General features: G+C 39.1%; 1 protein-coding gene across 1 annotated transcript in view; it reads left to right on the top strand.

Annotated features, from left to right (window-relative positions):
- RANBP9 (RAN binding protein 9) overlaps nt 1-13,340 on the top strand; it is an 88,621-nt gene that overhangs the window by 59,782 nt on the left and 15,499 nt on the right. Inside the window, 5 exon segments of the mRNA XM_044259249.1 lie at nt 4,321-4,505; nt 7,234-7,346; nt 8,616-8,724; nt 10,296-10,486; nt 11,639-11,783. Coding sequence (XP_044115184.1) covers nt 4,321-4,505; nt 7,234-7,346; nt 8,616-8,724; nt 10,296-10,486; nt 11,639-11,783 — 743 coding nt within the window.

Here is a 13,340-nt window from a genome sequence, read left to right as displayed (position 1 = left end):
AAAGAAGGCAGTCACGAAAGACCACATATTCTATAATTCCGTTGATATGAAATGTCCAGAATAGGCTGATCTGTGTTGTCAGAAAGTGGTTGTCAGGGGTTATGGGATGGTGGGCAGGAGCAGACTGCTAGGTGTGTGGTTACTTTTTGGAATGATGGAAATGTTGTAAAATTAAATTGTGATGATTGCACATCTCGGTGATTATTCTGGTTTTTGTTTTTGTTTTAAGATTTTATTTATTTATTTATTTATTTATTTATTTGTCAGAGAGAGAGAGAGAGTGTGTGTTCAAGCGCACAAGCGGGCAGAGTGGCAGGCAGAGGCAGAGGCAGAGAGAGAAGCAGGCTCCCTGCCAAACAAGGAGCCCGACGCAGGACTCGATCCCAGTCCTGGGATTGTGACCTGAGCCGAAGGCAGTGACTTAACCGACTGAGCCACCCAGGTGTCCCTATTTGTTCTGTTTTTAGAAATCTATAGTCTAGCAAGTGAAAAAGTCTTTTACATTATTTTTTAAATGTGTGGTCCAGCCAGTTAGGAGGTAATTCCTTTCTCTCAGTTCTTCAGTTTTAAAGTTGAGTAAGTAGTATAATAATACACTTAACTTTTCATTGACCCCAGCTAGCTTTACCACGCCCAGTTTCTTATTGAGTTCTCCTGATTACAGAAGTTATATATAGTGTTAAGTATTGAAATACTGATAATAAATGTTTATAAATACAGAAATGTACAAAAGAGAAGGTTCTCATAATCCCAGCCTGTTTAGATGGCTCTGTTGACTTGGGTGTAGATCTTTCCAGGTCTGTTTTTAAACTTGTATTAACTAGTCTGTCTATTATTTAAATGTTTACAGAAAAGGTAGAGTTGATGTAGTCTCTAGCTTGCTTTCTTCATTTAGTAATATATAGGACATCTTTCTCTGTCAGTATACAGATTTTTTACTCTTATTTTTTATAGTATCTTATTGTATGATGCACTACCGCAACTTCTGAGATGCACATTGTTCCTATTTTGACATGAAATGGGGGTGCATCTTGGGCTCTCTGGCCTGTCAGATTTAGTAGGCAGTGTGTTTTCTTCAACATAAAATGATGGTATATCTTATTAGAGTCTGAGTTTCAGTGAGTTTGGTGGGTAATACCACCTGTGAGTGGACATTCTTTTTAATATTTTGCCATAAAAATAATGCTGCAGTTGGTATATCTTTGCACTTTGTTTTTCTGTTGGATTTCATTCTTTCACGTGAAATTGTTTTGTCAGTTTTAATAGACTTGGCCAAATTTCTTTCTTGAAACATTATCAGTTTATATTCTGTGTATAGTGGCTGAGAGGGCTTATTGTCTCAACCTTCAGTCAACATTGGGTATTTTCAGTCTTTTAAATCTTAATCTAATGTGCAAAAAAACCCCTCTTCTTGTTTTGATTTGTATTTTAGGAAATTGAATGAGGTTAAGTGTCTCTTCATATTTTCATTGTCATTTTATATTTCTTCTGCAAATTGCCTGTATACCCGTCACCACTTTAAAAAAAAATTGAGTTGGCTTGTTCATCTTTGTCCTGTATTGTGAAAATATTGTTTGCACTGAGAATGTTGATCCTTTCTCATATGTGCAACAGGGTTTTTTGCTCTAAAGTCCGTTTGTCTTGACATTTATGGCATGTTTTGTCACAGGAACGTTTTACACTTTTTTTTTTTAAAAGATTTTATTTATTTATTTGATAGAGAGAAATCACAAGTAGGCAGAGAGGCAGGCAGAGAGAGAGAGAGGGAAGCAGGCTCCCTGCTGAGCAGAGAGCCCGATGCGGGACTCGATCCCAGGACTCTGAGATCATGACCTGAGCCGAAGGCAGCAGCTTAACCCACTGAGCCACCCAGGCGCCCCCGTTTTACACTTTTTTAATGGCACAGTTTTACCACTGTTACTGAATGTCGATTATCTTTTATAGTGTTATGATTATGTTCTTGAATTTGTTGGGAAAATTTAGATTAGCAAACAGAACATCTTTTTTAAGATTGTATTTATTAGGGAGAGAGAGACAGAGCACAGAGAGGGGGGAAGGAGGAGGCTTGCTGCTGAGCAGAGTGCGAACAGAGGGCTCCATCCCAGGGCCCTGAGAGATCAGAGCCGAAGGCAGACACTTCGCCGACGGAGCCACCCAGGCGCCCCAGGCAAACAAAATATTTCTAAAGCATCTTTGGGCAATGCTGAATATCAGAATTATAAATTCTGCTTAACAAACAGGATTGCCTTGCATTCGGTGCTCTCTTTATTAAGAAGCTTTGGCCTTCTACACTTCTGTTTTAAAGTATGTCTTAATTTTGTAATGGAGTATAATGGAAAGAATACTGTGCTAGAAATGGTGAGGCTTACATTAATTGCTTTATGTCTGTCATGAAGAAGTTGTGTGCTTTTTGGCGCCTGGGTGGCTCAGTTGGTTAGGCTCGGGTCTTGATCCCAGTGTCCGGGAATCGAGCCCCACATCTGGCTCCTTGCTCCATGGGAGGCCTGCTTCTCTCTCTCCCGCTTCCCCTGCCTGTATTCCCTCTCTCTCTGTCTCTTCTTGCCAAACAGATGGATAAAATCTTTTAAAAAAAAAAAAAAGAAGAAGAAGAAGAAGAAGAAAAAAAGGTTGTGTGCTTTTGGATAAATCCCTCCCCCTCTTTAGGTCTGTTTTCTCAGTGGTGGAATGAGAAAGTCTCGTGCTTGTTTCCAGCTCAAATTGTAAGAACTTGCTAGTTTTGTTGATTAAGAATCAGTCCATCTGCGGACACTGCATTACCATTTCTTTCCCAAATCCAGTGCGGTTCTGTTTCTCAGTATTTTGACACAGTATTCCTTTTGTTTCTGATTCTGGTGGCTTGAGTGATCAGTTGTTTCTAAATACATCCTCTTAGCTTTTTGCTGTGAAATCTGAGCATCTTACAGTTACATCCAAATTATCCCCTCTCAGTCTCTACCTGATTTTGTACTGAAAATATTTGTAAGAACCATTATAGCAAAGAAATAATGTGTAAATACGGTGAATGGTGATTGAAGTAGGATTTGGAGTTTGTAGGAAGGAAAACTAAACTTAGATCTAGTGTCCGATAAATCTGTGTTCCAGTCTAGACCCAGGGCAAGTTAATGACCCCCAGCCCTCAATTTCTTTATCTCTGTAATGCAAACAGTGATTATTTCCCGGGATTATGTTGATGCTTAAGCCCTGCTGTTCAGTAGACATTCAGTAGCTCATGCCCACTTTAGGTATAACAAATAGTAATAGAGCCAAAAGACCTTGCGTATTTTTTGTGTACTTGAAGCTGTTAAACTTGATTGTCTAGCCTTAAAATCTTGGAGTATATCTGGATGCATTCCTCTGTGAATCTGAATATTTAAATTATTTTCAGCTCCAAAAATATGTGCATTTGAGTCATTTGTTTTTATAAGGAGAACCCCCACTCTCAGTGGCACTGTGTTTTATGAATGTAATGTAGAATTACATTCTCCCACTGCCTCTTCCTAGTGGCGTGCCAGATGTACAGAGGAATGAATTTAGGAAACTTAAAAGTAGTGTGTGCCCAGTTAGGATTGTACTTCTGGGGTAACTGGTCCTCACATGCCATTTCTGGACATGCATCATACACATATATAGAAAGATAGGTCTGAGTTATGTGTTTAGATTTTAATCTTTGTAACTATTGTATGACCTGTTCTGAAGAGCAAGATTTGTGTTTTTGTTCATTATAGGTAGGTGTAATACCACACAGTCTCTGAATAAACAAAATAAGTGGCTTAGGTTGTTTCATATTTTTTCTTGATAATCACAGCATAGGAAGTGGTGTTTTTCATCCAGCCTGTAATCTATTTTTAGATTACAGAATATTTTAGATTCTGTAAAAATTGGAATTTTTAGATTACAGAACTACCAAATACAAATGATCATTTGTATTTGGATGATTTCCTTTTAATTGTATTTAGATCGTTTTTCTTTCTCTACTGGTTTTGATTGCAGTTTTAAATTACTCAAGAAGTAGGGCGCCTGGGTGGCTCAGTGGGTTAAGCCGCTGCCTTCGGCTCAGGTCATGATCTCAGGGTCCTGGGATCGAGTCCCGCATCAGGCTCTCTGCTCAGCGGGGAGCCTGCTTCCCTCTCTCTCTCTCTGCCTGCCTCTCTGTCTACTTGTGATTTCTCTCTGTCAAATAAATAAATAAAATCTTTTAAAAAAAATTACTCAAGAAGTAAATTTTATTCTGTTATTTTAAAAATAGCATTCGTGAAAGAATGAATATGTCTGTAATATAAAAAGGATAGATAGATGCTAGTGGAATGTGTTGTCTTACAGCCAAATTTATATCCTACCGTGGGGCTCCAAACACCAGGAGAAGTTGTCGATGCCAATTTTGGGCAGCATCCTTTTGTGTTTGACATAGAAGACTACATGCGAGAGTGGAGAACCAAAATACAGGCACAGATAGACCGGTTTCCTATTGGAGATCGGGAAGGCGAATGGCAAACCATGATACAAAAGTAAGTGAAGAAATTTGAATGGATGTTATTATTCTAAAATATATTTCTTATAAAACATTCTTTAGCATGAAGCTTTTTAATCTAATTTATATCCTAATAATCTTAGTGTATCATTGATTATACTTAGATCTCTGGAAAAAGTAATTTACTCTTCTTAAAAATTATTTTTTGTATATCCTAATAATTTTAATATATTGATTATCTTTTAATCGCTATGAAAAGCAGTTCACGCTACTTAAACAATTAAAAAATCGTTTTATATTTGGTGGCACACATACGAAATTATATTTTAGTCTGACATATGAATTTAGTGGAGGAAATAAAGTGACACTAGATCGCTTAGGTTGATTGATTTGCTATCCTTAGTAATTGGATTTAATGCTTTCCATAGGTCAATTGATTCTCTTGAAATCGTGCTAATGCAAAAGATAAATTCAGGAAGATAATTTAGATTGTGTAATTCAGGAGCTGTGGGTTTTTGGGTATGAACTTGGTTGTGTTCAGCAGTAGTTCTGATATGGATGAGGATAAAGAAATACTACACAGTAAGAATAAGTATCAAAATAATGGTGTAGTTAATGTATTGGAATACAGACTTAGTATGAACATTTTGTATTTCAAGATTTGACTCATTTTTTTTTTCCAGTGAATCGTTGACTCTTTTAGAAGTAATATCAACTATTTTTGCTTATTAGGATCCCTGTCCCGTTTTTGCTAAATCTGTTTATTAATTTTCATGTAGATTCAGGGAGGTTATAGTTGGGCCCTATTCTAAATCGGAAAATCTGACCAGAAGCCTCCAATTGAAGGAGTTTTTTAAAATCTTACTAATTATTTTTAATGTAATTTACTTTTACGTGTTATTATTAGACATTTAAGAGGCAGCAAAAGAAATAAGATCAAAGAGTTAGGAATATGGAGTGAGGATTCCTAAATGTAGGATAAATAGTTCACAGATTCCATAATAACAGTGGTACAGAATCAGTTGGGTAGCAGCAGAGCAAACAGTGGGTGTCAATAAAGGTATACCATAAAATGAACAACCTTTATCTCAACTCATTCTTTATGAAAAAGTAGAATTTCATTGGTTTGGAAGTCAGGAAAATAGAAGTCCTGTGACAGTCAACTTTATAGACTATACCTTTGCCAGAAGCCTGGAGATGACTCCTGGCTGTCCGTAGCACTAAATGGTAACTCTTAATAAAGCTTGAAATAGTACAGACTTAAAAAGTAAGTACGTACCAGTAAATGTAGTCATTTCCACTGCTGTGTCTCACTCAGGAAAAGAGCAGAGACTTCCAGATAGCGGTAGTCTGACACTTCGTCTTAAATATCTGTGTAATTGCTTTGAACAGTTGTACATTTAAAGATAGAATAAGTTTTTGTCTGTGTCTTTTGGAGGCGATAATGATTGGAAGATATGATGATGATTCTGAAAACCTGCTTCTTCCCAGGAGCGATTATCTGGTAGTGCACAACCTCTGCACTGGTATTTTTTGCCTGCACAGTTGACAGGAGAGCAAAGTCCGGCTGACAGTCATTTTAAAAGTTATTACCATGAGTTAGAGCTCGGATAAGTTGCTCTTCCAGGGTCACATCCCTTTCGTGCTTTAAAAATGGTCACCGCTGAGCATCACAGCAGGGCAGTAGTAGAAGAAACATCATTTCTCTTAATTCTGGAGCCAGAGTCCAGTGCAGTCTCCCATCCCCACCCCATTCTTTATAAAATTGACTCTCACCATGACCTCCTAGGAAGTCCATTTTTAAAAAGCTCTTCCCTACCCTTTTAAACCTAATTTGACCAGTTAGATGAAATAAAATGAAAAATCTGTTTCTTGGAGCTTTTCCCCTCTGCCCCCTGATCCCTCTCTCCTGAATCACTGCTTCCTGCCACTTTCTGATAGGTCCTCAGTCATGCCAGAGGGAGGCAGGTTTAGGAGTTGAATATTTGGGTTAATATTGTTGAGTCATACTGTTTCTCACCTTTTGTAGTTAGATATCAAGGTGTTTTGACCACTTGATGACATTTTAGAAAACTCTGTTCTCTGGAAGCGTGGCGCTTCCATGGGAGTCATACTTTCATGTGCAGTGATGTACAGTAATCTTTCACGTACCGTGATACTGATTGAGATGAGAAGGGGTAGTTTCTCGTTGATTAGTATTATCACCCGCATAGGCTTCCTTCTGAAAGATCCTCTCTCGTGTTCACGTTAGTATTTCTTGTGTTCACGGCTGGTAGATCCATCTCATGTGACGGATGAGTAAAGAAAGGAGTTGAACTCCATGACACGCAGAGTTCATCAGTTACTTAAAAATCGTTGTATTTTATGAAATGCCAGCACTTCACTGGGATAGGTCATACAATAAAGATGAAATAGAAATTATGGTTAGTAGGATTGAATATGAGGCTGGGAAGTCACAGGAAAGAAGCCAGGGATCAGGGGCAGCCAAGAATCAAGAGTCTGTCCGGGACTCTCCTCTGGTGACGGTCATTCTTCCGGAGAGTGCTGGTAGCCTGGCGTTGGCAGTTCTCTTTTTGGAAATACTACATGACCAGAACAATAGGATTTTTTTTTTTTTAACTTTATAGTTGAGGTTCCTAAAGGCTTATTTTAAAGGGAATAGGTTGGTTTTGTAACAGCAGAGTAGATCTTGTTTTATATAAATTGTAGTATGAAGCCTGTATTCTCTTGACTAAAAGATGTGTGTTTCTTCTTTTTATTTTAAGAATGGTTTCATCTTACTTAGTCCACCATGGGTACTGTGCCACAGCAGAGGCCTTTGCCAGATCTACAGACCAGACCGTTCTAGAAGAATTAGCTTCCATTAAGAATAGACAAAGTAAGGACCCTGTGGTGCATGGATAATACTTGTTTTCAGATTATAGGTTTGGTTATATTGACTTTTAGAAATTTTATTTTTTAAGTTAAAAAATTTCAAATATATTAACTTAAAATTGATGCCTCTGAAATTTATTTTCATTGACGTTTTTGAAGATCACCTTACAAAAAACTCACGTAAGACTGTGTTAGCATTCTGGATATGGAAAGATACAATTTTGGAGAAAGTTGTATAAGAAATGTTTACCAATTTAGGAGATAAATAGTTAAACACTTTTTTTTTTTTAGTTGGTAAAGTAGTGCCATGACTAGATATTAGTGCAGATAATATTTGAAAGAAATGTAAATCTTTGCATTATTCCAGTTGTTGTCTAAAGATAGCATTGATCTTAAGTTTTTCCTGCTTCAGTCCCCGGGCTTGTGGCCAGAGCCAGGGCCCGTGCTGGCGGGGGCGAGTCCGCATGTGGCTCTGCCACAGTTTTTTGCCCTCTCGCTGTGGGCGTTAGTCCATCGGGCAGAGTGTGGCCTGGTGAGAGGACAGGCATCAAAACACAGTGGGATGGATGAAGTCAGGATGCTTGAAACTTGCTTTAGCACCGATTACATTGTGTGGTCACTAATCTTATGCTTGCCTGCGGTTCGCACTATGTAACCGAGCTCTGACAAGCGGGAGATGATCCCATACTCTTTCTGTGTACTCATCATCTGATTTGGCAAATCATCCGACACCCAGGGAACACTCAGTAAAGGTTGAATTCAGATTTTACTCAAAGGCTAGCATTCTCATAGTACTGGGGGCAGAATGTTACATATTTGATAAGACATTTTGAATATTTTCTCTAATGTTCGCTATGGTGTTTTTAAAAAAAACACTTTATTGAGGTATGATTGACATATTAAAAGCTGTACATATTTTTAGTGTGTGTAACTTGATGAGATTGGGAAAAGTATTCTGTGAGGCCGGCACCACCTTGTAGGCTGTAAACACAGTGTCTAGTACCTCGGTACGTCTTAACAGGTATTTTTCCTGTATTACTTGTATATTAGTTTGTGATTTTTAAAAATAGTTTATGAAATATTTCTAGTTTTTTAATATGTCCAAAATCTCTCCTTGATTGCCCAATAGAAACTATGATTTTAGAAAAAGAAATGGAAGTTAATTGCAATAATTTATTTAAAGTATTTTTTAACCTTTTTTTTTTTGACGGCCCTCTTAAGTTTATGTTACTACTCCTAAAAAATTGATCTCTTGCTTTCTTTCTCTAACTAGGAATTCAGAAATTGGTGTTAGCAGGAAGAATGGGAGAAGCCATTGAAACAACACAACAGTTATACCCAAGTTTACTTGAAAGAAATCCAAATCTCCTTTTCACATTAAAGTGAGTTTTTAATAAAAAGTTACTACATTATGTGTGTGTGTGTTATATATAATCAGAATTATTTTCATGTTTTAATAGTTTTAATCTTTGTTTCACCTAGTTTCAAGTATTAACATAATTTTGTAATATAGCGCATTTAAGTAATAGATGATTTAAAAAAAAACCCTGTGTTGGGGGTTATAAGCAGATGGCATCTTTTGCTCTGTTTGCTCTTCTGTTACACTAGCTATATGTTCAGAAGTGTTAAAATCTTCTTTAGAAGATGGATTCTCTGTTTCTCTTCCCACAAAGTACCTTATTGTAAGTCTGTGTAATTTTGGAAAATTGTGGCAAAATATACATAACATAAATTTGCCAGTTTTACACGGCAGTTCTGTAGCATTAAGTACAGTCACGCTGTTCCGCAGTCCTCAGCAGCCGTCCATCTCCAGAACTTTTGTCGTCATCCCAAACGGAGACACGGACTTCCCATTTCACCCTGCCCACAGCTCCTAGCAACCGCCATTTTACTTTCTCTCTCTGTGAAATTGAATTTGACTACCCCGATAACTCATCTAAGTGAAATCACAACATATTTGTTCTTTGTTACTGGCTTGTTCCTCTTAGCAAAATGTCCTCAGAACTCATCCATATGTAGCATGTGTCAGAATTGCGTTCATTCCGAAGGCTGACTGGTAGACGTTTGGGTTGCTTCCACTCTGGTGGTCGTGAATCGTGCTGCCATGAACCGGGTGTACAGATACCTGTTGGAGTGCCTGTTTCCAGTTCTTCGGGGTGTATACCCAGAAATGGAATTGTTGAACCGCATGATAAATCTGTATTTAATTTTTGGAGGACAATAATCCTTAGAATCCAATAGCCCCGCACCATTTTATAGCCTCACCAACAGCCTAAGAGTTCCAGTTTTTCTACATCCTTGTTAACACCTTATCTTCTGCGTCTTTTTTTTTTTTTTTAAATAACAGCCATCGTAATGTGGCTTTTTTTGCTGGTCTTTCTGAATCTTTATTATTTTGAAATTTAGGTGTTATTAAGCTTAACATTTCCTGTCTCCTAAGTATCAGAAACCCTTTGTAAGCCAAATGTTAGAATTATTTTGCTTTAGAGTAAAATTTTAAGTGTGGCCCATTTTGGTGAAGAAGTTGCAAAAGGACCTAGGAATGAGGAACAGTGGGGAGCAGGGCTCTTTGTGTCATATGTCCAGGAAAGCACATCATGTTCTTACATACTATTTGACTTGCTATCAGGTGCAAATATTATTTGATCAAGTTATTTTTAACTTCAGAAATGAAGTCCATATTGATTTTTATTATACTACAGAGAGATTGTCATTTTCTCAGTAACTCTTGAATAAAGGAGGTACAATGTCTTTTGCTTTACACTCTGATTTTTCTGGAAAATTTCAGATTTAAGCAGTACAGTATATGAAACCACAGGTAATATTTTTAGTATACAATGGAAAGGCCATACTTAGTGATAAATACAGTTTTTTAAAATATTTTGTGTCAGAAATCTGTTGTACTAAATAAACTGTTTGAAAATAAAGTCAGTTTATCTTTTGTTTTTTTTAGAGTGCGTCAGTTTATAGAAATGGTGAATGGTACAGATAGCGAAGTACGATGTCTGGGGGGCCGAAGTCCGAAATCTCAAGACAGTTACCCCGTTAGTCCTCGACCTTTCAGTAGTCCAAGCATGAGCCCCAGCCATGGGATGAACATCCACAACTTAGCATCAGGCAAAGGAAGTACTGCGCATTTTTCTGGTGAGACTCAGTGTTACGACAAAACTTACAAGTTTTTACCCTTCTTTGTGCTTTTGAACCAAAATTTAAATGTTTAAAAATCTGGGTGTTTCCACATAGCCGTTTTGCACGCAGGCGTACTTGATCTCACGATGTTCTGGAAGACAAACGGTAAGTGGATCAGATGGATGTTTTTAGTACCAGGAAGGTAACGTGAAGAAGGGCTGGTTCTGAGCTGGGATTTGAGCAGATCTTCGTAAACATAGGCCAGCATCTGAGTTGTCTTTGGAAATGAAGTCATAGACGTTCGGTGAAGCTAGAAGGTCACCGTGCGTTCCTGGTGAAGTAGAAACGTGTGAAGGGGCTGCCGCGGTGGTGGCCGCTGTAGTCCGCCCGTCACCCCGCCTCGCTCCGCTGCCTGCTTTCTCATCCGCTCCCTGCCGGCCCCTGCGAGGGTCTGCTCTGCCCCGCTCGTTTCCTCCTGTGCCTTTATGGGCTCACTGGTCTCCTATCTTCAGGCTTTTGGTGTTTTCTTAATGACAGTTCTCTCCTTTTCTGTCCTAGATGACATCACTTCTCTAGGTTTATTTCCGGTTTTTCTCAGTCGTCTTTCTTTGCTTGTGTGTCTCATTCCATTCTTCCCAAGGGATTCTCCTGTCTCTGTGTGTTCCGCTTTCTGAAACAGAACCGTTTCTTTCCCTTTCATAGAATAATAACCCCTTCGCTTTTCCTCCATTGGTACATACCTTTCTCCAATAGTGCCTCTCATCTTATTTACCTCACCATCCCGCACATGCCCGTGATTCTCGGGTTTGTATCCTTCGCCACCCTCTGTCTCAAAGCCCATACATTGTCTCAGATGTGGAGAACTTCTTAGCTTCGGTATATTTATGTATTAGATGCGAGTGATGAGAACCTGCCCTCCTGAGGGCTTGTGGGGATTAAATAAGATCCATAAATAAGCCTTCAGTGAATGTTAAGGAAGATAGTAATTACAGCCCACAATTAATATCCTTGTGTCCTTTCAGAGAAGTTATTTGTTTACTGTTTAAGTAATGCATTGACTCTCCTACATTGTGAAAGTTTTAAGTGCAGACCAGAATATAGGTACATTGTTTACAACTTAATTTAGTGTGTGTTTCTGTGTTCATGCACCTTTTTCTTTGTTTCCAGGTTTTGAAAGTTGTAGTAATGGTGTAATATCAAATAAAGCACATCAGTCATATTGCCACAGTAAACACCAGTCACCCAGTTTGAATGTACCAGAACTAAACAGTATAAACATGTCCCGATCACAGCAAGTTAATAACTTCACCAGGTACGTGATCTCCCTAGCTTTTGCATTACTAGAAGCAACCTGTGTATAAGTGTCATCATTTTTAATAATTTAGAAAAATTGAATTATATGGTCCATAATAGGGCCTGGGAGTTCCCAAGCCCCAGAGAATACAAGGGCGGGCAGTAAGTTCCCCAGAGCTTTTCACTCCCCGTGTGCTTGCAGCCTCCTTCCTTTAGGCCTTGCTCTGACTCTGCATTCCCTCCTCCTCCTGCTGGGACTGTAAGAATCCGTTCTGGGCTCTGCCTTCTGCTGGTTTTCCTGATGGCACCAGCCTCTACAGATGGTCACATAGATGCTGTTCTTCTATTTCCCAGTGAAGTCACAGTGGTCTGTTTACTCTCCAGAAGTAACATAAGATACATTGACAACTATTTTTTTCTCTGAGTGGGATTTTTTTGTTTGTTTGTTTGTTTGTTTTTGGTGTAAATGTATAGAATGTTTCCTGGGTTCCAAATAACTTTGCGAAGAATCTTTTCTGAAAGCCTGTGTTTAGAGAGCTTGCTTATAGCAGCAGATGGACCTTAAGTCATTTAGTAATAACCATCCAGCATGAGCGTGGTATTGAGGACCGGTTGGGTGTCAAACATTCTGCTAGGCGTGGTCTCTGACGTCCCAGGGCTCTGAGAGAAGGGATGGCTGTACGACTCTGCTAAAATCCTGGATCTGCTCAGTTGAAGATTCCTGGGCCTAAAGGTTCATGGAATGTTACCGTTTGGATACGAGTGTATGAGAGCAAGCTCTTGCGAGGTCAGCCTGCCCGGATCACCCAACATCTGAATTCACTTTGGTTCAGGACCAGTGGAATGATAAAAATAATACAGATAAAAAAAAAATCACGGGTAGATTTTATCATTCTGATGTTGGTTTGGTCTCGTTACATGAATTGATTGGTCGCAGTGCTTGCTGGGGGGAGTGTTCATCAGTGCAAAACTTTCTCACATGGAATCTTAATGGAAATATTCTGGAGAGAGGCGTAGGTATAAAAACCTGTATTTGTGATTTGGGAGGGTAATCAGAATATCCAGATTCTCTCTCGACTTACTGAAGGGATGGTGTTGGGTGGTGGGGCTGCAGGGGGGCGTCCGCAGAAGTGGTGTGCGTAGAGTGGTGGAAAAAACGGCCGTCTCGGGCAGAGGAGATTAGGGTAGCCTTTCACAGGAGCAGTGACGTACTAGAAAACAGAAGATTAGAAGACTGGGTTGTAATCAAAGTTATGCATGGAAATGGAGGAAGTTACGCCTTTTCCTTTAGGTCTTACCGTCCTATATAGCACGTCTGTCCTGTATTGTTGGTAGAAGGGTCTGTCCTTGTCTGGGGGCAGGACTGCAGGCAGTTCATGGGTTAGTCTCTTAAATACTCTTCATGGCAGGAAGTTGCTAAAGACACCCGTTACCACCCGAGTTCTGGGCAGCACGCTCACTGGAAGGGTTTGATGAGACAGCATGCTCTGAGTGCAGGGTAGAAGGAGAAGAAAGGAAGCTTTTAAACTACTGGGGCGCCTGGGTGGCTCAGTGGGTTAAAGCCTCTGCCTTAGGC

This window comes from Neovison vison, chromosome 1 (assembly GCF_020171115.1).
Source record: "Neovison vison isolate M4711 chromosome 1, ASM_NN_V1, whole genome shotgun sequence".
Taxonomy (NCBI): Eukaryota; Metazoa; Chordata; class Mammalia; order Carnivora; family Mustelidae; genus Neogale; species Neogale vison.
Note: the sequence above shows the minus strand (reverse complement) of the source record. Positions and strands in the feature narration are given on the sequence as shown.